General features: G+C 43.3%; 1 protein-coding gene and 1 long non-coding RNA gene across 2 annotated transcripts in view; one reads left to right on the top strand and one right to left on the bottom strand.

The window, feature by feature from the left end:
- OBI1 (ORC ubiquitin ligase 1) overlaps positions 1 to 11134 on the bottom strand; it is a 28716-nt gene extending 17582 nt beyond the window's left edge. Inside the window, exons 1-4 of the mRNA XM_090023805.1 lie at positions 10966 to 11134; positions 5747 to 5882; positions 4446 to 4537; positions 2359 to 2607 (exon numbers count right to left, since the gene is read on the bottom strand). Coding sequence (XP_089879931.1) covers positions 2359 to 2607; positions 4446 to 4537; positions 5747 to 5882; positions 10966 to 11037 — 549 coding nt within the window. The 5' untranslated portion in view covers positions 11038 to 11134. The remainder of the gene's footprint in view (positions 1 to 2358; positions 2608 to 4445; positions 4538 to 5746; positions 5883 to 10965) is intronic.
- A 79-nt stretch (positions 11135 to 11213) lies between these two features.
- LOC149874881 (uncharacterized) overlaps positions 11214 to 27225 on the top strand; it is a 41010-nt gene continuing 24998 nt past the window's right edge. The window contains exon 1 of the long non-coding RNA XR_016438679.1: positions 11214 to 11351. This is a non-coding gene — a long non-coding RNA (uncharacterized LOC149874881). The remainder of the gene's footprint in view (positions 11352 to 27225) is intronic.

The following is a 27225-nucleotide window of genomic DNA, read 5'->3' as shown; positions in this document are numbered from 1 at the left end:
GAAGGCTGGATTTAGGTATCTTCAGGATTCAAGGGCTGCTAAGCAGAACAGCATTGGATTCAGAGGCCAAAAGTCAACCTAAGTTTTTATTTGAAGTTAACCCTTAACCCCTAAATTAATTAAAATATTCCATCAACATTCAAGTCTTCCTTTCTTGTGCTTTGCTGCAGAATAAATTTTGCATTATACAGATTCATTATACACAGGGTGGATTTGATTTAAACCACTGGTCAGGAAGCCTTGATTTAATCACTGTTTTCTAAAAAAAGGGCATTCTCGTTATTTGACATGCTTTATTCAATTAACTTTTTGAAACTCTGCACTTTTAGAGAAAGGCAAGGCCTCAACTCTGGGTACACAAACTTGCAGAAACAACAGGGCTGATAGGTATGTAAACAAGTCTGTTATCTCTCATCTCCATATACTGCTGTTAACAAGGATGTTATTTCTGGAGACATAAATCCACAGTTTGAGAAGTGAAACTAAGCATCACGGAGATGTTTAATAGGAGCACTGAGTCCCACTGGGAGCTCCTGGGAACCCCATAAGATTGGACCCCTAGTACAGTCAATGGCCTATTGTGACCTATTTGTAAAACTTTTCTAAAAGGGTTACATGAATATATTGTCTCAAATAGTGTATAAACAGAAGTTATAATCCCTATTCCATGAAGTTATCTTTGAGCTTTAATGTATCTTAAATTGAAACCATCGTTATAGAGGTTGTTGTAATTTTTTTTAAAAAAGCAAATAAATAAATAACATCCTTAAAAAGCAATGATTTAAAAAAAATTTTTTTTATCTATTTTTTTTTTTTTAAATCCAACCTGATTATACAGTTTTTTGTTTTTCTACTTCATATGGCAACAAATTTTCCTTACAAGGGTAAGACTCCAGCAGTGACAAGAGAGGAAATACAGTTTAACATAAGAGGCAACAAGGTTCTTTGGGTAAATCTGATATATTTTATTAGACCAACTGAAATAGCTGGGAAAAAAAATCTTCTTTGCAAGCTTTTGTGTACAAATACCCTTCTACCCATGTCCTTAGGTTAACACAGCTACAACTTACACCACTTAACATACAAAGCACATACTGCAAATGAGGAACTCCTGAGGTTCAACTGGATACAAGAATCTCCTTTAACATAAAGGGAGTCAGTTTTTCCACTTTCCACTGTTTCCTTTTTTTTTTTTTTTTTTAAAGTGGGGTAGGCAATTTGCACAAGGTTTCAAACCGGCCTGACTCAGTAACTTGCATGTAAAGCAGCTCATTTTATTTTTGCCTCATCCTTCCCTCATTTATAACAGAAATAACGCTTCTCTACCTCACATGCATATCACAGGATCAAATCAGAACCAAGTACTGCTTTCAGTTACATTATACTAAATCCAGAACAACTCCTTAATGGCAACAGAGCAGGCCTAGATATGCACCACACTACCAAGAGAATCTGGTCCCTTGCAGCATTCAAGGTATTCAGGATTATTATTAATATTAAAAAAACCCAAAAACCTGGTTTATCCTAAACATGCTAAAGCTTCAGCTTTCAGGATGCAACCCACAATTACCAACAGTGGTAGTAATGAAACGTCTTGAACTGGTTCAAGACGCTAAGTACTCTCAGTCTGTCCTTCCAACTGAGTCTGAAAGTACACTTCCATTTCAAAAGTATTTTAAACCATCCAACTGGTCTATTCGTAGGTATATTCTACACATGTCATTATTCAGGTGCATTTACATTGTTTTTGGTCTCACACCTGCAATAAGTTTTATTTTGCATTGTAGTCTGGAAGCATGAGAAGCACTAAAGAAATCTCTCCCAAGTGCTGGAGGGAGTGCAGAATAAGTCAAGAAATTTCCAGTAGAAGTCTTTTGGCACTAAATGTGCTGAGGCTTATCTGTTTTAGGTCAAAGGGTCAAGTTACTGCATATCAGCAAATTGTACCAAAAATATTGGCTAGCGAGGAGGGCAATAGTGCAAAACCTTCTCTGCCAAGAACAGTCAAATTGGCTATCAAAAGTTACAAGGTAGATATAATATATAGATTATTACAACTCTGAAAAAAAAATCTGGTCATCAATACTGAAGACAAGCGCTAATGTAATCCAATTACAAAGGAATGGAATGACAGGTAAGCTGAACAAGTCTCAGATGGACTAGAACAAGCAATAACATCAGGCACCTGCTAAGTCTATAAGAAAACACTTTGATACTCCAATAGTAACTGGAATTCAATTCCCCCCCCTCCCCTTCTTACAGCTCCATGAAGAACCTGAAAGGTCATACTAACCCTTACCTCTATTTATCCAACATTAAACATTTATACTGGTACACAATTAAAGAAGCAAATGTTACCTCCTTTAGCTTTTCTGCTTCATCTTTCATTTTTTCATATAGGTCATTAGCAGCTTTAAGCTTTTTGGTCAACTCCTCCAGAGTTTCTGGGACAGCTCCACTTGCCTCCTCTGTGGTCTGAGAGCTTTCTTCATTTTTGTTACATAAACCAGAGGCCTCAGGATCCAGGACTGTTTTCAACTGTGACTCTAAACTGAGATATTTACCTCTCAGCTCTTCCATTTCTTTCTGCAGGGATTCTATTTCATCCTGAAAGGGTTGCAAACCCATTAAAACAGGAATGACACAAACATAATGCAAAACAAACATTCATTCTTTTCTCAATATAAAGCAGTCTGAAAAATTGAAGTTATACATGCAGATCCTTTGCAAACCAGGGTGGATGTCCTGGTTGCAAGGAACATATTAAAAAGAAAGTTGCAGAATGTACCTATATATTGCCTTCCAGGTAAAACTTTAAACTGTGCTGTAGTACACAGTTGTGTACTTTCAGATAGGAGATGAGTTCTCTTTGACTTGAATAATAGGAATCTGGACAAGACAGTTTATGGATTAGACACTGTATGGGTATTTAGCAAAAAGGAAGTAGTATCTATTTTTAGTGTGCATTGCGGAGAGGGCTTCTCCTACACAGTGCACTCTTGCGGGCAGTCTGTTTCCCGCCACATTATCTGATGAGAGAGAAGCAGAAAACGCACAGATTTTCATACAAGCATCTCCATCAAAGGCTCCATCTCCATCACCTAAAGGACACTGCCTGTACGAAATCACCAGACCCCAAGCTGTTCCAGCCAGAGCAGTAAAGCCCAGGCAGAGCTTCTCTGACAACCCTGGATTAAAACTGAAGGCTTTAAACTGCATCAGTACCCTATGTTTGGAGACATGAGCACAGAAGCATTGATTTCCACAGCCCCCCTAAAATTTTTTGTTATCAGTTTATGCCAGAGTCTGATACATTGTCCATTACAGTCCATTCGGTAAATGAGGTCTCAGTGCTGCACACCAGGTGCAAGGTAGCACAATCGAAGGCAATTTTGTAGAGGATACACACTTGTATTCGTATCTAGAGCTTAAGTTTTGCATATATGCACCAATGCAATTTGATTTTCTGTCCTAGAACCAAACCAAACACCTTGTTATTGATTTTTTTTGAAGAGGTTGAAGCCCTTCCATCCATAAAGAGCACTGGGAAGACTTGACAGACACAGCGAGAATCCCTGCTCTCTCTGTGAAGGAACTAGGTCATGGGAGCGCCTGGGATGCAAGATGTCTCTCTTGCAGGGTTCTTTCAAAAGACATGAGGGAAGAGATGAATCTGCCTCCACCTTTCCTCACTCCTTCACTAGGATGGCAATATGGATCTCAGGGAGAATTTAGACCATGTCTCCACATTACCATTATTAGGGACATGAAGTCTGGGGACACCATTGCCTGCTGCCTCCTTTCAGAGATGGGAGCAGAAAGCCTAGATTTAAGCTTAAATGGTTCCTCACAGATCTCCATGCTTTTCCCTTTTCATAAGAAGAGTCCTTAACTTCAGCAGGGGAACAATGTTACATTCTAATATTATCGAGTCATTTAAGAGATTTCGGTATCTGTTTAAATTAGCCCAAATCAACAATGTAGACTTGAATTTTTGACAAGCTGACAATGTTCAAGTTGACAGTTTTTCCAGGAGGAAGAATTTCTTTGGACGATGCCCTCTCATTTTAATTTAGTGCTCTTAGTTATGGATACCAACTTGTCTTGGTGCAGCAGTAGTACAAGACAAAGTAAACAATAATGCACTAAAAAGTCTACACCCTTTCATATGGCAGAAAAATGGGATTTAAAAAGTTCAGCACTAGCCTGTTTCCACTAAAGAAAAAGTATTTTGCTAATAACAACTTCATAGGAAGTTGGCTTTTAGGCCAACTCCAGCTGCCTCTGAAAGTCTCGTTCTGTATTTTAGGAAATAATCTGAATTTTACCACAGGCACATTATAATGCTTTTCTCAGAAAGGTTTCAAAGTGAATTCATTTAGCAAACCAAAGAGTAATTTTGTTGAATATAAACACAGCTTCCAACAAGCCATCATCACTGTTACCTCATATTCTTTGTGGAGCAGTTCAAGTCTGGTTTTGCGAAGATGCTTTCGGACTGTAGGACTAAATATGGGTTCACTTTCACTTGTTCCTCCTACAGTAACACAATATAGACAGCACTACTATTATTTTCAGTTCAATTAGGAAAAAACCTATAGGCAAAACCTTTAAGGATTATCAAGCATCAGAACAGGTTACCTAGGGATGCTCTGGAATTCTCTTCATTGGTGGTTTCTGACAACAGATTAGGCAAATGTCTCAAGGTTGGTCTAAGTACCGGTGTACTAATCCTGCCTCCGAGTCAGGTTATATATTAAAAGACATCTTACAAGTCCTTTCCAGCCCTACAGTTTTAGAAACTAAAAGTCAAAATAGGCATGACTGCGATTAGGATTTTTGGTGAAGGCCAACTTCTACAACTAGTAAATCGATACAGAGTAAACCTGATCAGCTATATTTCTCAAAAATGGACTGCCTCTTTTCTGGGCAACTCAGTTTGACTAATTGTGTTGTCTGACCCCTTCTTCTCTCCCCCTACTCCCTACAGTCATCCAGGAAGGAAGTAGCTTATTTTTTGAGAAATATAGCCAAATCAAATGTACTTCATATATAGGACTTGCGGGTCACAAAAGTTGGTCTTCACCAAAAATCCTAAAATCACAACATTCCCAAAGTTTGGGAAAATTATATATTTTTTAAAATAAGTATTTGAACTTTGCAACCCTGGTTCATCTCCCTATCAGGAGACTTTTCCTAAAAGCATTCATTCAGACTTTGTATTGAATACTTCTGCATTCTAGTGAAATGAAGTCTCACTGAGTTCCAGGTTTGCACTGTAGAGGCAGAAAAAACAAATTCAGATTTATGGGGGGTTTGGTTGTAGCTGTGTTGGTCTAAGGACATAGGAAGGCAAGATTATTTGGGTGGATGCGATCTTTTATTAGACCGAGTACATTTTTCCAAATACTCAGTTGGTCTAATAAAAGATAATCACATCTATCCAAAGAAACTTTCCTTCCTTCACATTTATGTGCACTTCCAGCAATTAATGTCCAACAAAAACATTTCAAAGGTAGGTACCAAAACCAGGGGGACCTATTAGGTGTGCAGCCCACTGGGGAGGGAGGGGTGTGTGAACCAGGTCAACCATGGAGGCATCTGACCTCTTAAAGATCTAAGTTATTATTTCCCATAAGAGAAGAAAACTATTCATTTCCACTAAAAAAACCCCAACCCAATGGTTTCACTAGGAAGAATTACTGCAATTATTGGAAAGTTATTTTGGTGGTTAAATGGCCCTTACCGATAATCTCCTTGCAGGGATTGTCAGGGGTGATAGGAATCCTACAAGCTGGACACTGACTGTTGTTCTTCAGCCACACATCAATACAAATGGAACAGAATACGTGGTGGTTGACACAGATGACTGGATGACGTACCTTTTCCCAAAAAGAGATATAAAAATATCTTCACAGTGGTTTTGGTTTGCTTGCTTTTATTCTATCATCATCATCTATTTCTCCTTCTACAGTATTTAGCAAAGCTTTGGACTCAAACAAAAACCCGATGAAAAGGCATATTTATATACATTAACTATACAGCTGTTTTCATTGCAAGTGATTCCCAAGAGCTCTCCACAGCCTATACCTGGACACAGACTCCCCTGGGTGGACAGCAACCAAAAAGCATCCAAAAACTGATTTAAAACAAGAAGGGAACAAGGAGGAAGGTTTATGGCACAGATCAGACTACTCTCCTTGCACAAAGTGTCAGTGGAGCAGACAGGATTTCTGGGAGAAGTCACATCTGCAAAGAGCAAACTGCATGGCAGGAAGGAGGCTGAATTTACCTGGCTGGTACTCTAACCAGTGGTTCTACTAATCCCTGAGCCAACCCATTCACTAAACATGCACTACTTTTAAGTGACACATTCCAGAAAAGCACAAGGCAGCTAAAATTTAAGCCAACACATCACAAAAACATTAAACTCTGCTACATTCTTGAATAACTACAATATTCAATACTTCTCATCCAAAGACACAAGGTAACAGAAATAAGTTTACAAAATAAAAAGCGATTAGTCACATTTTATCTCCCTCTCTCTCAACTTCTGCTAATTAATAACAAATTCATTTTCAAGGATCAAAAAGAGAAGATGCATAATGCTGCATTTCACATTACTAAAAACTTTTGCTACAGTCACAATTTTTTAAGAGCAATTCATCCTCTCAAAATCTCAAGCCACCTTATAACTGCAATCAGATTTTGTATTTATCTATATCAAACAAAAACAGTACAATGCATACACATGCATGTTTACCTCAGGTCAACATCTCCTCATATCTCCATTCAAAGTATCTACTTTTGAAAGCCAGTGAAATGACCATGTGTGTAAAAACAAAAACATCATTTTAATGTCTAAAGCACCTCTTTTGGAAAATATATAAAACCAAAGTTCAAAAGAAACAAGATTCACACAGAAAGATGGTAACTTAAGAACATTCCTTGGTAGTCTCCTTCACTTTCTTAAGGAAGCAAAAAAAAAAAGGGAAACAAAAAGGAAAGAAGGAAATGTGAAAAAGGTAAAGGAAGAGGACAGCTAACAACTAATTGGGAAGCCAGACTTGATATGTTCTGAAGAAATTGTAAGTTAAAAAAAAATAAAGACTACAAAACTGAAAACAATAGGCATTTGCAAAACACTACAGCTGAAACTGAATCAAGGCCTAGTTTTGTCATCTATCCCCAATTCATCTCTCACTTCCGCAGCATTGCAGGATTAACACTATTTAAGACCTTTCAAAACTACAGTCCTAAAACCTAAGGCTACGTCTACATGCAAATTGGCACTGAAAGTATTAAATCTCTTCCAATTCACATCTTTGCTCATTTAACTGAGAGTCAAATGTGCAGACACTTGTAATAAAACCCAAATTATTTGAAGATCAAAAAAGATCACTTTTCAGCTGAAAAAAGTGTCCATGCACAGCCTTAAACTAAAAGAGGTGTTAATTAAACTCACTTATTTTGGTTTCACTTACACCAGACCCATTAATACACAATATTAATACTACAGTAAGTCAATAAAGTAGACATATTAAAAATATTCTTGTAGCTTAGCACCCCCCTCTGCAAATAGCTGCAACCTGTTCTCCCCTATATAAATCACTAAAGCAGCTTTGGTTTTTGCTTTCCTTTGCTTCTCACCCAGAAGCAACTTGAGAATGGTTAACAGTCACCAGCAGCTCAAACCTAAGTACAGTCTAGCATAATAAGTATATATTAAAAAACCCCATTAAAATCAAAACAGAAAGAGCTATTTCAAAACTTCAGGCCTTTCCCAAGACAGCAAGAAGCCTTCAACTACCAAAAATCTGAAACAGGAGCACATTTCTTGCAAGTGAATAATTGCACCATACCATCTTCAACAAAATAGCAAATCACATTTAATGCTCTCTAGGGTACAGTGATCCTGATTTATGCACCTGTATGAATTTCACTGCAGGTTTATTTTTTAAAAGTAGTTGGGTACCAACATAAAGCAACAACATCATTGGAACTATTCAAATAGATGGACCTGTCATCCAAAACATTTTAGTAGAATACTAGGTACTCAAATGGATCATTCAAACAACACTTAGAACTGTTCTGAATAAAATTTAAGCTGCTACTTCCTTAATATATATTATATACATATATGAAATTACCTTACAAAAGAATGCAACTTATCTGGGTAGTTTGAGATGACCTAGGGGACCTGAAGTGACCTCTTAGATCTTGCTATGGAGAAGATATGCAGAAATAACTGTTTCGGAAAGGTTGTCAGCACAACTAAATGGAAGTTCCAAATCCTGTGGCAATGTTGGCACTTTGAAAGCAACAGCACTTTTGAAAATGTAAGTGTTAGCTGATTAACAAGCATACCACGAGCAACACAGGTATATGTCAATGACAAAATTCCAAGAACCTTAAACAGGTGCAAGATTTTGCACCCAAAGAAACTGTCAATACTTCAAATTATAAAAACTGAAACCATGTTCCAAATGTATTATCAATATGGGGGGAACTAAAACTGAAGGCACAATGCAATGTAACATTTAACAAGGATAATTCACAACACCACACAAAGTTTTCATAAGTTACATTCACGCTGGCAGCACATCCTGGAACCAGCAATATATGTTTGTTAAACGGACATTCAGATTGCAGTCAAGCATTCATAACTTATCAAATACAAGAGTTACGGCTGTCTGCATAAATTTAAATAAGCCTCTTTGGTCATAAGCATTACCATCACACAAATAAATATGGTTATATTATTCTTCTCCCCTACAAGGTTCCCCCTGTCCCCATTAAGCACAGATGATGGATATATAGCAATTCAGTATTTCTTTTTATGGTCACCATTCAATGAGTGACCCTACACCTTATCTACCATACACCATACAGACCCTGCATTATTTTCCCCAAGGACAGCAAAGGTAACCTGAATCCAGGGTAAACCCTTTCCCAATTTCAAGGCCACACTTCAAAGAACAGAGCCATTAGAAATTCCAACTCTAACCAAAAAAGCTGTAAGAATTGTGTTGAACTAAGTATTAGTAAAGCCACATTTTCCCCTTGCTCTCCTCCAGTCTTGTTTGTTGGAAAAAGCTGAGTTGGTTTTCCTAAAACCTTCCAAAAAACCTTTCAGCTGAGTACAAATACTTGCATTGAAAATTTCAGCCCGAGAAGTCTGGCAAAGTTTAAGACATTGAAAGTGGGATCTTATAGACAGACATCTTAAGTAGTCTTAACAACTTAATGTGCAAGATTTGCTACCTTAGAATGCCAACCTTTATCTCAATACAAGATGTACCGGGAAAAGGAGTACTGTGGAAAAATCCTTGCCCAGAAACAAAGCTTGAAGAGCATTCAGTATAATTTCTTATCCATTTTAAAAAGCATGACACTAAACATATGCTAACTGTTAAACAGAAAACCATGGAGGTATATGGATACTAAAAGGTATTTACACCTCTGCTACTAGGGGGAGGAAACTCCTATCTAGATCCATGCGATTGCCAATTGTTGCTGGTACTTTCACATTAAAGCCACAAGGATCTTGGTGGTCTTCTGCAGTTCAGGTTTAAACAAAATCTGGAGCCAGACCCTCATTTGGCAATTTTATTTGGTCTTAGCAGAAAAGCCACAAAATGAAAACCACAAACCAAAAATCTGCCTATCAGAGAAGAGACACTGCTCTTAAGTGAGAAGCTGTGAATAATGACACCAGTTACACTGCACCCACTTTGTAGGCAGGGCACCTTCATCCCTCCTCCGTGCAATTTTAAATGAAAACAGGTGAAGAGGAGGCAGAAAACTACAGTGGCCAAAAGTTTAATAGTCTGAGCACAAAGACTGTTTTCTGCCAAGAGCCTCTCTTGGGTTTTTTTAAAGACAAGGAAGGAGTGGAGGACAACAGAAATAGAAGAGAAATGATTTAGTCATGGAAATAAGTTCCTGAAAACAAACACAAAACCTGTAAATATACTGACTTTTGGCATTAGCCCTCCCTAGTTTAGAGAGAAAAGAGCCTAGCCCAGGAGAACCTTGAGTAAGAAATGAAACATCCCTTTACCTCACTAACTGCTAAAGACAGATTTTGGCTTTATCTGCCTGGTTCATTCTTATGCCCTGAAACAGGTTTGTATCAACAATCCTTTGTCCTACATTACCCATCCTCAGAAAAATATTACTAGTGAAAAAGGATCTCAGCCCCACAACCCTCTGGGGAGGAGGGACAGGATCACCTTATCCTGAAGCCTCCTCACCCCCTATACAGTCAGGGAAAGGGCTAAGTAGTGCCTGGAGGCCACTCCTCCAAAAAGCCACTTCCTCTCAGGCTCTGCTGGAAATGCCTCTTTTAAAGAGGTTCCTTGGATAAATGTGATCTCTTTTATTAGAGCAACTAAATACTTGGAAAAAATTGCTTTTGGGCACAAACACCCTTCTTCTGGCATTAGGGAGAGTCTGCTGGTGTTTTGTGCTGTCCTGGATGGAATAGCAGCCAAGATGCAAAATGCAGGGCTGTGAAAATGCAAACGTTTGGCAAGGAGGATCAGAGGCCGTGGGAGACAACAGGTAGGAGACAGGTGAAGGGGAGGCGGAAGAACATTGAGAGAGTGTGTGGGGGTGTGTGTGTGTACTTGGCTTCTTTTAAAGAGCGCATGTTCCCCACCCTCCGAAAGGTGGCAATACAACTTGCTGGGAAAGACAACCCCACTCATCGAGACAACCACTACCCAGCGCGTGTCTCCTCTTCCTTGCCCCCTTTCTCCTGGGGGAGCAGCAGCCCGTTTCAAGGGGCCAGCTTCCCCCGAAGCACATGCATCAGCCCAAATCATGGCTGCACTTGCCAGGCTCCTGAAAGCAGCAGCAGCCTCCCGAGGCGATCTCCCCCTCCCAGGCATGGGGCAGGGCTGCCCGGCCTCTCCCTGCCCTCCTGCCCGGCGCGGCGGTCCCCTGGCCCGCGATCCGTACCTTCCCCAGGCAGATGTGGCAGGTGATGGGCAGCGTGAGCGCCAGCGTGACGTTCTGGACGTTCTGAGCCATTGTGGCGTTTCGAATCCCGCGAGCACGGAAGTTCCACGGGCGGCGGCGCCAGCAAAAGCAGCTCGCTCTCAAACTCCGGCTACGGCAAGCCAGCGAGGCCAATTCCCTGCACGGGTGAGGGAACGGAAATCGCGTTTTTGAAATGTTTCCCCCGGAGGAGCAAAGGGGACCAGGAGGAAGGAGGGGAGCCCGGTTCCCGCGGGCCCTGGCATGCTCCTGCCCCCTTGCTGGGCTCGGAAGGTGCATGCAGCTCTTTCCTCCTCTGTCTAGACACAAACGCCTTGGGTGGCCAGGAACCAGGACTCGTGGTAGAGGTGAGTCTTTTATTGGACCAACTAACTAACTTCTTTTATAAGACCAACTAGATTTTTGAAAAAAACAAATCTTTATTTGCAAGCTTTTCTATGCTTGGAAAAGGGTGCTTGTGCCTGAAAGCTTGTAAATGTATGTGTGTGTGTATATATGTACATCTATATATAGATAGATAGATCTATCTATATAATTTATTATTAGTATTTTGCAAAAAATCTAGTTGGTTCAATAAGAGATCACCTCTGTGTATGTGTGTGTGTGTATATTTACAAACTTTTGGGCACAATCACACTTCTTTAGGCATAGAAAAGTTTGCAAATACATATATATATGAAATATTAGTATTACTATTACTATTATTATTATTATTATTTTGCAAAACAATCTATTTGGTCTAATAAAAGATATCACCTATACCAGAACTTCTGATTCCTTTTGCCTCTAGATGAGCAGCTCCTAGTCTGTGGTCTGGGTACCACCAGTGGGACGCAAACAACCTGTCAGTGGTTTGCTTTAACAGATTTATTATAATTATATGGCAGAAATTTGCTGGTGGTATTTAAGGTTGAACTGAAAAATTTGCTGGTGGTACTTAGGGTTGTTTCGTTTTAAATTGGTGTGCAGTCCGTCAGAGTTTGGGGACCGCTGCTCTAGACCAGTATGGCTGCAACCTGAATACTTGGCTGACCAAGGAAATTCTGGGTGGAACAATGCCACCCTCAAGCCACTTTTCTCAACCTGTGGGCCACGGCCCAAAAGCGGGTTGCAAAGAACGTATGTAACTGTCAGGAACAAACTTAAAAAATGGATTCGCCTTTAAAGGAGAAAAATGTGGGGAACTGTGGCTTTTCCCTTGCAGGCTGGTAGAGTTCCAGCCTGCAAGGGGGCTGCTTTGGGGCTGGGGGCAAGTGGCAGCAGGTTAGGAGTGAGGGGCACTGGATTGGGACTGGTCATTGGTGTTTCCCAGTGAATCCTGATGCAAAAAAGGTTGAGAACCACTGCCCTAATGGACTTGGCATGATGTGATAGATGACATTGAGGAGCATAGGTCTCCAGTTGCAGTAGGGGCAGTTTAGGTTGGAAAAATTTTCTCACCAGGAAGGAAAGCAAAGCATGGGCAGGGAGCATCCCCATGAACATACACGTGCGTTCCCCACAGGACAAATAGCAGCACACATTTGTGCTGCTATTTGCCTGTGGCCATGCCCCTACACGTGCACTCCAACACAGGGGCAAATTGCCCTGGGTGGGTAGGGGAGGCTGCGGTAGCACCTGGTCTGGCCTCAGCAACCTCACTTGGGGGGCTGGGGGCCTCTTGGGGCAGCAGTGGCAATGATCTGGGTGCTCAGAGCCTGGCCGGCAACCAGAGCATGGTTTTAGATGGTCAGATCCCTTTCTGGTAACTTACAGTGCTGCTGCATGCGTCCCACCACAAATTTTTTAGTGGCAGTTTTTTTAGACACTGGGATCTCCCAGTGTCAAAAAAACCTGCTGCACTGCAAATCAGCAGCATGATGAACGTGTGCACATGCACCACATGCAGTTTGTGATGCCACAGTTGGCATATGCGCACCCATGGGGATGCGCCCGCACAGGTTACCTAGAGAGGTGGTTGAATCTCCATCCTTGGAGGTTTTTAAGACCTGGCTAGATAGAGCCTTGGCTGGGATGATATAGTTAGGGACAGTCCTGCTTTGATCAGGAGGTTGGACTAGATCTCCTGCGGTCCTTTCCAGCCCTTATTTTCTATGATTAGGATCTACCCCTTCTCCCCCTTTTAAAATCCCTGTTTGGGGGAAAATGTGCTCCCCCTTCACCACAGTGCTAGCAGCACTGTAACAAGCCAGGCTGTGTCCACTCAGGGCATGCTACCCACTAAACCAGGAGTGTAGCTGGTTTAGGGCAAAGGCAGGGTCTTACCTCCAAGAGATCTGGCTATTTAAAACCATGCTCTGGTTGCCGGCCAGGCTCTGAGCACCCAGATCACTGCCACTGCTGCCCCAGGAGACCTCCAGCCCCCCAAGTGAGGTTGGTGAGGCCAGCACAGGTGCTACCCCAGCCTCCCCTAGCTTATCCAGGGACATTTGTCCTGTGCTAGAGTGCACGTGTAGGGGCATGGCCACAGGCAAATAGCGGCACAAATGTGTGCCGCTATTTGTCCTGTGGGGAACGCACATGTATGCTCATGGGGATGCTCCCTGCCCATGCTTTGCTTTCCCTCCTGGTGAGAACATTTTTCCAACCTAAATTCCCCTTACTGCAACTGGAGACCTATGCTCCTTATTGTCATCTTATAGACTAACCAAATCAGAGATGCATAGGTTAGCAGGGGGCTGCAAGCATGCCAGGAAGTAATGCTGAGAGGGAAAGCCTGTCAGGGTACATGCAGCACCTTACTAAGGTGGCCGCACTAAACTGCCCATGCTATGTCCAGTTGGGGTTGGGCTGGCATGAGTTCTGAAATCGGTCTCCCTTCTTGTCTCCGTTTCCCCTACCTAGTCTTCCTTGAGATGGTTTCAAATAATGGTTTCACACAATGGGGACCTCAGCACTTTGCCCCCCTCCCCACCTTTGCAGACAGTAAGTCTTAGCCAAAGCTTAGAAAACCACAGTACTGGAAGTGTTGAACTAGTCAGCAGCTATAGACTTGGTCTCTTCCAAATCCCAGCAACAGGAGCTGAGTTTCAGGGTCTAAAACACATTATGCAATTTCCACATTGCTTAATTCATGACCCATTCCCAGGACTCTGTGGTCATGTTAGTTCAGTGATTCTTAACCAGGGTGCCATGGCACCCTGGATTGCTGCGAGATCCTTTGAAGGGTGCCACAAGAGGTTAAGAGGTAAGCCAGGTGTGAAGAGATGAGCAGACAAGCAAGGGCTCTGGTTGTTACTGCCTGACTGTTCCCTTCCCCCCAGCTTGGAGCATGCACTCATGATTAACCTCTGACCCGTCACTCCAGCCCCTGTTTTTTAGTGGTCCCAAGGAATCGATTACTATGGCCCTACAGGCCTCCCTGATTAAGGAGGCTTATGGTTCCCTTGGTGGGCCCAGGCCCACATTTCTCTGGCCATAACAAATAGGCATCACTTCCCTGCCCCCACTGCCCAGTCTCTCCTTAAGGAAGTAAGCACTGTAATAAATAAGTTAGTTTTTTTTTTTTAATGGTGTGCGGCTCAATTCACAAAATGTTTGGAGGGCTTTCTTAGTGCAAGAAGGCTGCGAACCACTACATATATTTTATTATCTAAGGGCTTGTCCATGTAGGGCATCAGAGTTCCTTGTGTCCACACACAACCTATTTTTAAAGTGAAATTTTTGGTCATTCAGCCTGTAGCAAGCAATCCTCCTTGGAACAGGTGTAACTCCATTTTGCAACAAGTATTTTTCTTTTTAAGGTTCTTGCAGGCCCATTCCTTATAATTCCACTTACAACAGTCTTCCAGCTGCTTTCACGCTATACTGTTTCATAGCTAGATCGCGGTATGTGTGGCCTACAATGCTCTGGAGTCTTCTTACCAGATATTCTACTGTTTATATACTGGGAGGCATCCAGGAATGTTCCTTTTTTGATATCAGGTAGTAGAAAATATTGTCCATTAGAGACTGTCGAGTACCCTTCCTGGGGATTTCTTCTTAGGTCATGGACTTGATTGCTCTCTTTGGAGAGCTTAATGATCAGTCCCACCTGGAGAAGAGTCACCTGACTGCACAAGATAATAGTTTCAAACAATATTGGATCAAAAGAAGTTACATAGTTACAAACAATATCAGATCAAAAGAAGGACACTTCCCAAGCTGGTCCCAGGTTTATGTCACAGCAAAGGAGCTCTGACAGAAGCATCAAATGGTAAGACACCATAATGCACCAAACCATGAGGGACTGGACAGCCTAATAAACCGCACTAGCATTTGGACTGATATTACCAATTCATTTTTAAAAAAGCATTTTAAATCAAAATAGGTATACTGGTACAAAAACTGTAAACACAGTAAACAAATAAGAACGGGTAGTAATCCTGGTCTGCTGGACCAGACCCTACATAACTGAACAGGAACACATGCTTGATCCCCTATTTTTTATTGCTTTGTGCTGCTTAACCAAAAGCTGCTGGAAAGCTATGCTAACTGGGACCCTGGGAATTTTCCTGACAACAAAGGTCTAAAACCAATCAGTCCTTGCCGGCAAACAGGGTCTGCAAACAAAGTAAGCAGTTTGCAGGCAGTTCACAGGTCAGTTTGCCCCTGGCCCTGTTTTGATGGGGGGAGGGCTTTTCAGCTTGGTGTGAGGAAGCAGGAAAAAAAGGAACCTTTTGGGGCCAATGAGTAGTAAACAGGCCAGCTTCCAGGCAAGTTTGCTAGGGAAGGTGTGCTTGGAAGAAGGACAGTAAGAGAGAGAAGTCAGATTAAGAGAACTAGGGAAATGGCTGGAGGACATCGCAATTCCAGAGTCACTGCCAGTGCCTTTGCTTGCACCTGTGAGGTTTCTGTCTTCCGCCCAGGTCCAGGTTTGGTGAAGTGTGGACTGCGGTTTGCAGGTTCCTTCCAGTAATGACAAGGACAGGGGGTGCCTGCAGTGTAAGCAGTGCTTCTTGCTTGTTTCCTGAGGGATACCACAAAGAGAGCTACAGGAGGAGGAGATGGTGAGGCTCCAAAGCATCCTCTGCCGTGAGAAGTTCATTGTTTCAATGTTGCAGGAGACCTCTGGGACTGTGGAGAAGAACTGTCAGAGGCAGTGATAGAGAAGGGAGATGACATGTACTCCCAGGAGGATGGAAGCTGGAAGCTTGTGACCTCTAGCAGCAAGCAAACATCTTTACCTCTATCTGCAGTGGTTCATCTGGAGAACAGACATGCAGCCCTATCAGCAGAGAAAGAAGAGCATATTCCATTGGTGGAGGAACACAGGCCAGGCCTCACCAAGGAGGGAAAAATTGAGACAACTGCCACCAAGAAGCAGCAAAAGGTGGTGGTGGCTGGAGACTCCCTTCTGTGGGGGACAGAGGGAGCCATCTGCTGACTTATTGTCTCAGGAAGTGTGCTGCTTGTCTGGAGCCTAGATCCAAGATGTCACAGAGAGATAACCAAGATTTATCCGGCCCTCTGACTACTACCCCATGCTGCTCAATCATGCACCAATGATACTACCAGGGGAGACCTTGAGCAGATCAAAAGTGACTACAGGGCTCTGGGTGCAAGGGTGAAGGGGTTTGGGCCTCAGGTCATGTTCTCTTCAATCCTTCCAGTCATGGGAAAGGGCCTGCGCAGGAACAGGTGCATCCTGCATAGCAATACCCAGCTGTGCAGGTGGTATTGCCAGCAGGGTTTTGGCTTCTTTGACCATGGGATGTTGTTCAAGAAAAAGGATTGCTGGGAAGAGATGGGATCCACCTGATGAAGAGAGGGAAGAGCATCTTCTCAAGAAGACTCTCTAGCCTAGTGAAGAGGTCTTTAAACTAGGTTCACTGAGGGATGGAGACCAAAGCCCTGAGGTAAATCGGAAAGTGGAAGACCTGAAGGAAGAGCAAGCAGGAGGGGGTAACAGGAGAGGTGTTCTTGTACTTTCTGGGAAATCAGAGCAATAGACTAGTTACCCAGGTGCCCGTTCACAAATTCACAGTGCCTGGGAAACAAGTAGGAAGATTTGGAAGTCCTTCCACAGTCACAGCACTATGATGTGATTGGAATAATAGAGACTTGGTGGGAGGTCACATGACTGGAGCACTGTTGTGGATGGGTATAAACTGTTCAGGAAGGACAGGCAGGGAAGAAGAGGAGGGGGAGTTGCACTTAATAGACCACCAGACCAGGAAGAAGTGGTAGATGAGGCTTTCTTCAACCAGCTAGTGGATGATTTCCGATCACAAGCCCTGGTTCTCATGGGGTACTTCAGTTACCCTGAAATCTGCTGGGAGGGCAATACAGCAGTGCACAGGCAATCCAGGAAGTTTTCTGAGGGTGCTGGGGACAACTTCCTGGTGCAAGTGTTGGAGCAGCCAACTAGGGTCTATGCTTTTTTTGACCTGCTGCTCACAGACAGGGAAGAACTGGTGGGCAATGTCATTGTGGATGGCAAGCTGGGCAGCAGTGACCATGGGGTGACTGAATTCAGGATCCTGAGGAAAGGACGGATGGAGAGCAGCAGAGTAAGGACCCTGGACTTCAGAAAAGTAGACAGACTCACTCAGGGAACTCATGGGCAGGATTCCCTGGGAAGCCAGTCTGAGGAGAGCTGGCTGCACTTTAAAGAAGTCTTACTGTAGGGTTACCATATGTCTGAGAAAACCCTTCTTCTTCTTCAAAACATCTTCTTTTTTGGACCCCTGTGCTGTATCCAGGTGGGTTTTTAAAATAAGAGTTTTCTGTTCTTTGGGTCTGGCTGCTCCACAGTGGGACCAGCAGGCAAGTTGATTGGCTGTCGGGGGTTATGTGCTCCCTGTGTGGGCTCTGGCAAGAGAGAGAGTGGGGGGCTGCAAGTCAGGAGTGAGGGGCACCAGCAGGGCTGGGGGGCAGGGGGCTGTGGGTCAGGAGTGAGGGGCACCAGCAGGGATGGCAGGGGGACAGGGACTGTGGGTAGGAAGTAAGGGGCACTGGCAGGGCTGGGCAGGGAGCGGGGGCTGCGGGTAGGGACTGAGAGGCACCACCAGGGCTGGGGGGTGGGGCAGGGGACTATGAATAATGAGTGAGGGGCATGGGGGACAGGATGGGCGACTGTGGGTCGGGTGTGCAGGGCACTGGCAGGTCCAGGGGGCTGTGGGTCAGGAGTGAGGGGCACCAGCTAGGGGTACTGGGGGGCAGGATACTGCTGTTTGGGAATATGGGGCACTGGCTGGTTGGGGTCAGAGGGTCCGGAGTGAGGGGCAGCAGCAGGGCTGGGGGAGGGGGATGGGACTTGTCAGTGAGGGGCAACAGAATGGACAGGGGCAGGGCACTGGTATGTCACTGCCCCGTCACCCCCTACCCCCAACAGCTGTCCTCTCTTTTTGGATCTGGAAATATGGTAACCCTACCTACTGTGTGCAGGAACAAACCATCCCAATGCATAGGAAGACTAGCAAGTGTGGCAGAAGACCAGCTTGACTTAGCAGGGAACTCTTCAGGGAAAAGAGGAAGCTTGTAAGAAGTGGAAACTTGGACAACTTACTAGGGAGGAGTACAAGAACATTGCTTGGGCATGCAGGGATGAAGTCAGGAAGACCAAAGCATAGTTGGAGTTGCCGATAGCAAGAGACATGAAGGGTAACAAGAAGGGTTATAACTATGTCAGGAGCAAAAGGAGGATCAGGGAAAGTGTGGGTCCCTTACTGAATGGGGGAACCTTATGACAGAGGATGCAGAAAAAGGCTGAAGTGCTCAATGCTTTTTTTGCCTCATTCTTCACAGGCAAGGGTCAGCTCCCAGACTACTGCACCAGACAGCACAGTTTGGGGTGGAGGTGAGAAGCCCGCAGTGGGGAAGGAATATGGTTTCGGACTACTTAGAAAAGCTGGACATCTACAAGTCCATGGGGCTGCTTGGGATGCACTCGAAGGTGCTGAGGGAGTTGGCTGATAAGTAGGGATTAAAAAAAAAAAAATCCCCAATTTTCAGATTAAAAAAGTAGCCCAAAATCCACATTTTTCTGTCATTAAAATGAAATTCCACTATAAATATATATCTATATAATAGTGGTGTGTCATTTTTCATCACAGAAAAATGTGGATTTTGGGTTACTATTTTTAATCTGAAAATTTGGGTTTTTTGTTTTTTTTTGAAATCAGAGAAAACCAGGATCCCTGCTAATAAGATTGTAGAGCCACTGGCCATCATCTTAGAAGACTCATGGTGATCAGGCAAGGTCCCAGATGACTGGAAAAGGGCAAACATTTAAGAAAGGGAAAAAGGAGGATCTAGGGAACTACACACCAGTCAGCTTCACCTCAGTCCCTGGAAAAAGCAAGGAATCCATTTTTAAGCACTTGGAGGAGAACAAGGTGATTAGGAACAGTCAGCATGGATTCACCAAGGGCAAGTCATGCCTGACCAACCTTACTGCATTCTATGGCGAGGTGATTGACTCTGTGGTTACAGGAAGAACAGTGAATGTGAGGTATGCCTTGATTTTAGCAAGGCTTTTGACATGGTCTCCCACAACATTCTTGCAGGCAAGCTAAGGAATTATGGGCTGAATGAATGGACTATAAAGTGGAGAGAAAACTGGCTGGAATATTTGACTCAGAGGGTGGTAATCAATGGCTCGATGTCTAGTTGACAGCCAGTATCAAGTGGCGTGCCTCAGAGCTCAAACCTGGGGCCAGTTTTGTTTAGTGTCTTCATCAATGGCACAGAGCGCACCCTCAGCAAGTTTGCAGTGATATCAAGCCGTGGGGAGTAGTATATATGCTGGAGAGTAGGGCTAGGATTCAGTGACCTAGACAAATTGGAGAATTGGGCCAAAATAAATCTAATGAGGTTTAACAAGGATAAATGCAAAGTTCTGCACTTAGGACCAAATAATCCCATGCACTGGTACAGGCTGGGGGCTGAGTGACTGGGCAGCAGCTCTCCAGAAAATGACCTGGGGGTTACAATGAACAATAAGCTGAACATGAGCTAACAGTGTTCCCTTGTTGCTAAGAAGGCTAACGACATACTGGGCTGCATTGGTAGGTGTGTTGCCAGCAGGTCAAGGGGAGTGATTCTTCCTCTCTATTCAGCACTATAGTGGGACCACAACTGGGGTACTGTGTTCAGTTCTGGGCCCCTCACTACAGGAAGGATGTAGACAAATTGCAGAGAGTCTAGCAGAGGGCAACAAAAAGTGAGGGGACTGGGGCACATGACTTAGAGCAAGGATCCTGGTTTTCTGTCATAAAAAAAAAAAAATCCCTAATTTTTGGATTAAAAAAATCTAACCCAAAATCCACATTTTTTCCATGATTAAAATGAAACACCACTTACATATAGATAAGGTTCCATGCTTATGAGGAGAGCCTGAGGGAACTGGGCTTATTTTGTCTAGTGAAGAGAAGACTGAAAGGGGATTTAATAGCAGCCTTCAACTACCTGAAGGAGAAGTTTGAAAGAGGATGGAGCTAGACTCCTCTCAGTGGTGGCAGATGACAGAACAAGGAACTATGGTCTCAAGTTGCAGCAAGAGAAGTTTAGGTTAGATATTAGGAAGAATTCTCACTCGAAAGGTAGCAAAACACTGGAACAGGTTACTCAGAGAGGTGGTGGAATAGCCATCCTTGGAGGTTTTTAAGACTCGGCTAGACAAAGCCTGGACTGGGATGATCTAGTTGGGGATGATCCGGCTTTGAGCAGGGGGTTGGACTAGATGACCTCTTGAGGTCCCTTCCAACGCTATTTTTTTTTTTTTTTTATGATTCTGTGATTCTACATGCATTTGTAGTTTCTAATGTAGTGGGCATATTTTTGGGGTGGGCTAGGAAAATGACTAGAACACAGTGCAGTGCCACATGTACATGCTTGACCTCGCTCTAAAGGTGCTGCTTTGGGTACCAGAAAAAAAAAATCTTTGTTAATGCCACATTCTGCTCAGGTTAATGTACCCTGTTTCTGTCTTGAATATCTGCACCCACCACTAGACATGAAACAGTGTAAGTAGTCTTTGTAATATCTGGCCTACAGAGAACAAACATGGGCTTGTTAAAAATCAGTGTGATTTAGCGTGCTTTAAATTTAGCCAAATCTTTAGGCTGCTCTAAATCTCAAAGGGGGCTGAATCAGCCCCCAAACAGCCTCTAAATAAGAATAAATGAAGTTGCCACATTCCTGCTCTGCCATCTTCTGTACCACATGTGCCTTATCTGGAATGAATGATTTGGCTAATGATCTCCAAAGTATGGATTCTCAGGGTGCATAGGAGAAGAAGAAAAACTAAGAGAGAGAGAAATGCCTCCAAATCAGAGAGGTCGGATCTAAATAAGCAATTCCTCCAGAAGCAGTGTTATTGGATTTTGGCATTCTGGTTTGGGCCTACAATAGGAATAGGCTTGTGCCATGAGGTTCAAGGCCCCGACACGTGCAGGTAAGGGTGCAGTGGGATGTAATTCATGATCCACACAATCACTCCTGCCATGCCACATGTGCTTGGCAGGAGGTGCAATTGTTGGGTTGCACATTAACTGTCAGTGCAGGAGAAGCCTGGGATCCCTGCACTGACTGCCACGGCTGTGAACCCTGCAGCTGATGGGGCTCACAGTGAGGACAGCGGGGAGAATGCTGCCACCACTGTGAGTCTCATCAGGTACAGGGCACGCAACAGGTGCAGCACTGGGAATGCTGCCACCATTGCGAACTTTGTTAGCTGCAGGGCTGGCAACAGATGGCGCACTACTGTGGCTGGGAGCCCCTCAGTTGATGGGGCTCCCAGCCACAGGGGAGCACTTGGTCACATGTTCAATTAGTGGGGTGATTAGAACAAGCTACAAAGGTATTACACTTTTTTTGTAGAATAACTTTGTAGCTTATTGCTCATTTTATCACACCATTAATTGGTTGAATGTGTAGCTGGGGCACAACTTAAGGTGTGATGGACTGATTAATCACGGCCTCACTCCTGACCAACAGCAGCCTATTCCCCAGACCATGCTGGTGCTCCTCACTCCCAACCTACAGCCTCTACTCCCCCATCCCTACTGACACCTCTCACTCCTGACCTGCAGCCCCCTGCTTCTGACCCACAGTCCTCTGCCCCCCTGGTGCCCCTCACTCCTAAGCCACAGACCCCTCCAGCCCTGCTGGTGCCCCTCACTCTCAACCTGCAGACCCCTGCTTCCCTCAGCCCTGCTGCCCATGCAGCTCCCTGCTGCCCCTGAAGAACTCCCCTACCTCCTTCCCTGCTGGAGTGGTAGGCACCTCCCCTGCCTCCCTGTCCTGCTGCAGCCCTGGTGCTGGCCAACACTTGCCCCCTTTACACAGACACACAGAGACACTTTCTCTCCCCAAGCCTCGGCCTTACTTGCATGCAGGTGCTGGGACTTGTGAGCAGATGCATGTGATGCCCCTTCCCAGCCCCAAGCACCCCTGGGCTAGCCAGGAAGTGGCAGGAAAGACTTGGATGCTGAGCAGAGGCAGAGCAAAATCCTGGACATTTGTTGATATTTAAAAAAAAAAACCCAAAATACTCAGGAGGACCCCAAAAGAGGACATGTCTTGGAAAACTTGGATGCATGGTAACCCTAATAAAGACCCCAGTCCTGCTACTGGAAATGACTGTTATAATCTTCACAATGTAGATTATTGAAACCAGAAGATTTTTGTTATATTTAAGCCACCTTTAGAATGTACCGGTTGAAATAAGAGATGATGATAAGAAATAAATGAACGTATTTACCATGCACCAAACAAAAAGCACAGAAAAGAAGTGAAACCCTTTTTTCTTTCTTATATTTATTTTTATATTGATTTTCATTGGAAAAAAAATGTTAACAGAGAATACAAAGAGTAAAAAGGCCCAAATAACATGAAAGAGAAATCATATACAAAGAAATCTGTCTTACAATTGACATGTGAAACCCCTTTAAACAAATACGGGATAAATCAGTAAACCTTTCAAAGGAAAAAACTTCCTTGCTTCAAAAAAATGTGTTAGGGGAAAGTGACCTGTTAAAAGAACAGATTGGTTAAGATGAATATATATTTTCTTTAAATCAAAAATAGCATATAAAAAGTGAGTTATTCTTTCTGAATAGCTACTAAATGGAATACACTTTCTGTGCAAGGAGGTTAAACTTATTTGTTTATCAGAGTTCTGCTGAACTTGGAGGGTTAGACAGAGAACAAATACTTCAAAAATTATTTGTGATTTAATAGTGCCTGAGGTTTAGTGGAAATGCATGGGATGATGTTACCAATTCTTCTGAGGCATGGAAAATATTTAATTTTGTAGTGCTCAGAGAGACCATTGAAAGAGAAGGGAGCTGGAGGGGTTGCAATCTTTCTCAGGAAATGGGAGTTGAGAAATAGCATTATGGCAGGAGGTAACAAGAATTTAAAGGGACAAGGCCAATTAACACTGGAGTCAATGTAAAATGGGACAATGGACTGTCATTTACTCAATGAGAATTGTGTCAGGCTGGAAGAAAGAAGAAAATTCTAGGAATGTTTGGAATGGCCATTTAAATACTGAAGCACGAGGACTTTACTTCAATAAAAAAAATACCAAATCCTCAGAACTGTGAACATTTATTGGCGTTAATAATCCCTCAGAAAACAAATGGAGATCATGGGATATGACGGGGGGGAAAAGAAAAGGAAAAGCAAAGATCAGTTTGCTAGATTGGTGGATTTAGTTGTTAATTTTGCATTTAATTTATTAATTGCTGCTGAAATCCTAGAAGCCTTTAGATGCATGACAAAAAATATGACATGTTATTTGATGAAGATTTAAAAAAAAATCCAGTGTAGCACAAGGCGAGATAATCAGAACACTGGATTTAGATGATTAAATAACTTCATACTGTGGCAACAGAGAAATGAAATGAATTTGTAAGAGCTCAGTGGAGATATCTTATAGCTCTTAAACAGACATGCTTTTTTAGTGGGATTTAAAAAAAAAATTATATAATTTTTCTATTGCTAGTTGCTGTAGCAGCTACGTACTTTCAATGCATAAAATTAAAACTTAAGACCAAGAACAAAGCAGAAGCCGTTATTCCAGAAGCAAATAGAATAGATTAGGTTTGTGCTGAGGGTGTGAATTCCAAGGACTACGTCTCAAACAATGCACAGATTCAGACAGTATGTTTTAGTGACACACGATGTGGAAAAGGCTGAAGTGCTCAATGCCTTTTTTACCTCAGTCTTTACAGGCAAGGTAAGCTCCCAAACTACTGCACGTGGCAGAACAGTTTGAAGTAGAGGTAAGCAGCTTACACTAGTGAAAGAACAAGTCAGGGACTATTAAGAAAAGCTGGACATGTACCAGTCCATGGGGCTGGATGTGATGCACCCAAGGGTGCTGAGGGAACTGGCAGATATAATTGCACAGCTGATGGCCATTATCTTTGAAAACTTGTGGCTATCAGGAGAGGTCTCAGATGATTGGAAAATGGCCTAGAACCTCAATCAGGGTCTGTATTCAAAATATAGTGTTTAACTGTTGTGTCCCTGAGTCTTCACTGGCCCTTTCTTTTTATAAGAGGAACTAACTTTTACTATTCAAGTTTCTTTTTTTTAGAGCCTCAGCTTTGGTATCAGATTATTATGCATGAATCTCAGCTTTCATTTTAAGACGGAAGGAAATCTCTGCTTGTGCAGAAGAGCTTGAAACTGTAGGATCTGTGTGCGATAGAAGCCAAATAAAAAGCACCCCCCTAACATATACCTTTTTTGTAATTATAATTTTTATTAAATCATATTATAACTGCAACAGGGGCTCGGGCAGGAGCCCTGTTATTTGGATAAAATTGGGCAGGGTTGACCTGAGGATGAACCCTGCCAGGTGAAGGGAGTTACACACCAGTAAGGGGAGCAGGCGATTAGCCTGCCAAAAACAGCATAAAAGCTAGCGGCAGAAAAGACTCTTTGCCTCCGGGCACTAAAAGATGGAAGGGGAATGATCGAGATTGTGCCAGAGAAGATGCCAGTAACCGAATCTGTGACCCCAGAGGACACCGAAACTGAGGGACTCTAGAGCGCAGCAGGTCAGGCACGAGAGAAGGCACTTACCTGGGGAGTTCAGTCATACTGGTGAGTCCAAAGAAGAACGAGGGCTCCACGACGTGGCTTGGCGGTGGGCGGGAGAACCCCGGGAGTGAATGAGGTGTCTCAGGGTGAGACAGACAGGGGAAGCAAGCACCAACCCCTGTAATGGCCGGGACTGTTCCAGTACCATAGGGATTGGCACGGACGGTGAGGGAGCAGCCAGGGCAGCTCCCGGCACAGGACACTTACAAAGAATAGAGGTGCAGTGAGCACATACCACTAATGAGGTAATTAGCAGCAACAAGCGGCTAAAGTAACTGATTGACAAAAGGGGAAACTTTTGTATCTATAACCAGGGCTCCCTTCACCAGTGAAGTACTTGGTGAAGCGATGGGTGCTATTACGCTTGTAAATGTATAAGAGAATAAACTAAACCCTTTGAATACATAACATCCGGATGGCAATTATTAATCTCAAACATCGAAGGAATACTGATTCCCTTCCTTTTCTTCTTCATGCAAGATGTGGCAAGAGAGTACAGGGGAGAAGACATACCTGAGATTGCCCAACCCACTCAAAAGAACACTAAAATAAAACCAACAATAATTAAAAATAAACTAAGTAAAATAAAATAAAAATACAAAACCAAGGTATTACAAAATAGATCACTAAACATAGATACTATAAATTTAGTAAAGATTAGGGGAAAGGGGGAGCTTGACATTATATACATCCAATTAACAAATATTCATATACATTTAAAGGATACCAAGCCACAAACAAATACATTTATAAACTTAAACAGAAAATTCATATTGCACCATATTTCTTCATACTGAGCCCAGTTATGTCTATTTGCATATGTAATCTTTTCCATTTACGTAACATGCATAAGTTCTTTTAACCATTTGGAGAATGCAGGTACACTATGAGTTTTCCATTTCCTTAAATTTATCCAGTTAGCCACCAAGAATATTATAGCTAGCCATTTTTTCATAGGCACAGATAATGGTTATGAATCCATAATCCCCAATATTTGTAAGTCTGGCAATGGTACCATGTTAACTTTAAATATCTTAGAATGTGGTACACATCTGCTAAGCCAAAAACTAGTAATTTTAGGACATAGGAATATCATACGACTAAGAGACCCAAACTAGTTTCCACATCTCCAGCAATCATCATCTGAGGCTAGCCCTGCTTTAAAAGTACACATTTGGAAATCTCATGAGTTTGGAAGTCTGACTCATGATTTTGTATTAGTTGGGGTTTGGCAATATTGTGTAAGTGCTGATGCACTTCACCACATTCTGCTCCTACTCCTGCTAATAATAGGCGTTACAAGAAACTAATGCAATTGCCATTTTATGATCCTTTAAATTTTTTCTTTGATATGTCCTCGTGACACATTTTTATTTGTATTGCTATAAATAGGATTTATTTTAACAAGACAATAAAAGGTGAAGGATCATACCCAAAATTAATGGGACTATTTGTGTGTGTCAGAGCTTACCAGCTTGAGTAAAGGCAGATCAGTCTAGCCCTCTGTTACTTACAGAAACATTGGCAGGCAGCAGAGCAGCCTGCAGGTGGCTGCACTCCCAGTCAGTCATAACTGCCTGATTGGGAACAGGGTCCAGCTGCCTGTTACAAGAACAGGGCTCTTGAGCAGTGAAGCCGGAAGTTTGCTAGCTGGAGCTGCTGCTCATATGTTGGAGGTATAGGGCAGGAATTATGGGGATGGCTGGAGGTTCCTGGTCCTGGGGCATCACCTAAAACTACACCCTGCTGGATGGTGTGGTGGGACTGCTGGTGGTGGGGCAGTCTTCAGGAAATGCCACACCTGTGCCTCCCCAGTGAAGGGCTCCAGAAAACCTCAGTCCCTGCTGCCTTGCAGGTGACCCTCTGGAGGGGAAAAGCTAGGGGAGTACACCCCAAAGACAAACCAAGGGCCCAGGCTCACAGTGGGGCCCAAGGCTATGCATGTGAAGGGACCTGAGGCAACGCCCAGGATCACAGCGAGTCCTGAGGTGTATAAAGGAGCTGGGTATGCAGCTTCAGTGGGGTGGGGCCCTAAGCCAAGAGGGTACTGGGCTGGGCTGGGAGCCCCAACTGATTGAGTGAGAGCCCAGTGTGAGGACACAGAGATTGCAAGCCCCACTGTGAGGGCAAGGGAGTGTAAGTCCCAATGTAAGGCACTGGAGTGCGAGTCCTGGTATGAGG

Source organism: Crocodylus siamensis, chromosome 1 (assembly GCF_052110815.1).
Source record: "Crocodylus siamensis isolate JL-2025a chromosome 1, ASM5211081v1, whole genome shotgun sequence".
NCBI lineage: Eukaryota > Metazoa > Chordata > Crocodylia > Crocodylidae > Crocodylus > Crocodylus siamensis.
This window is presented reverse-complemented; position numbering and strand designations above follow the sequence as displayed.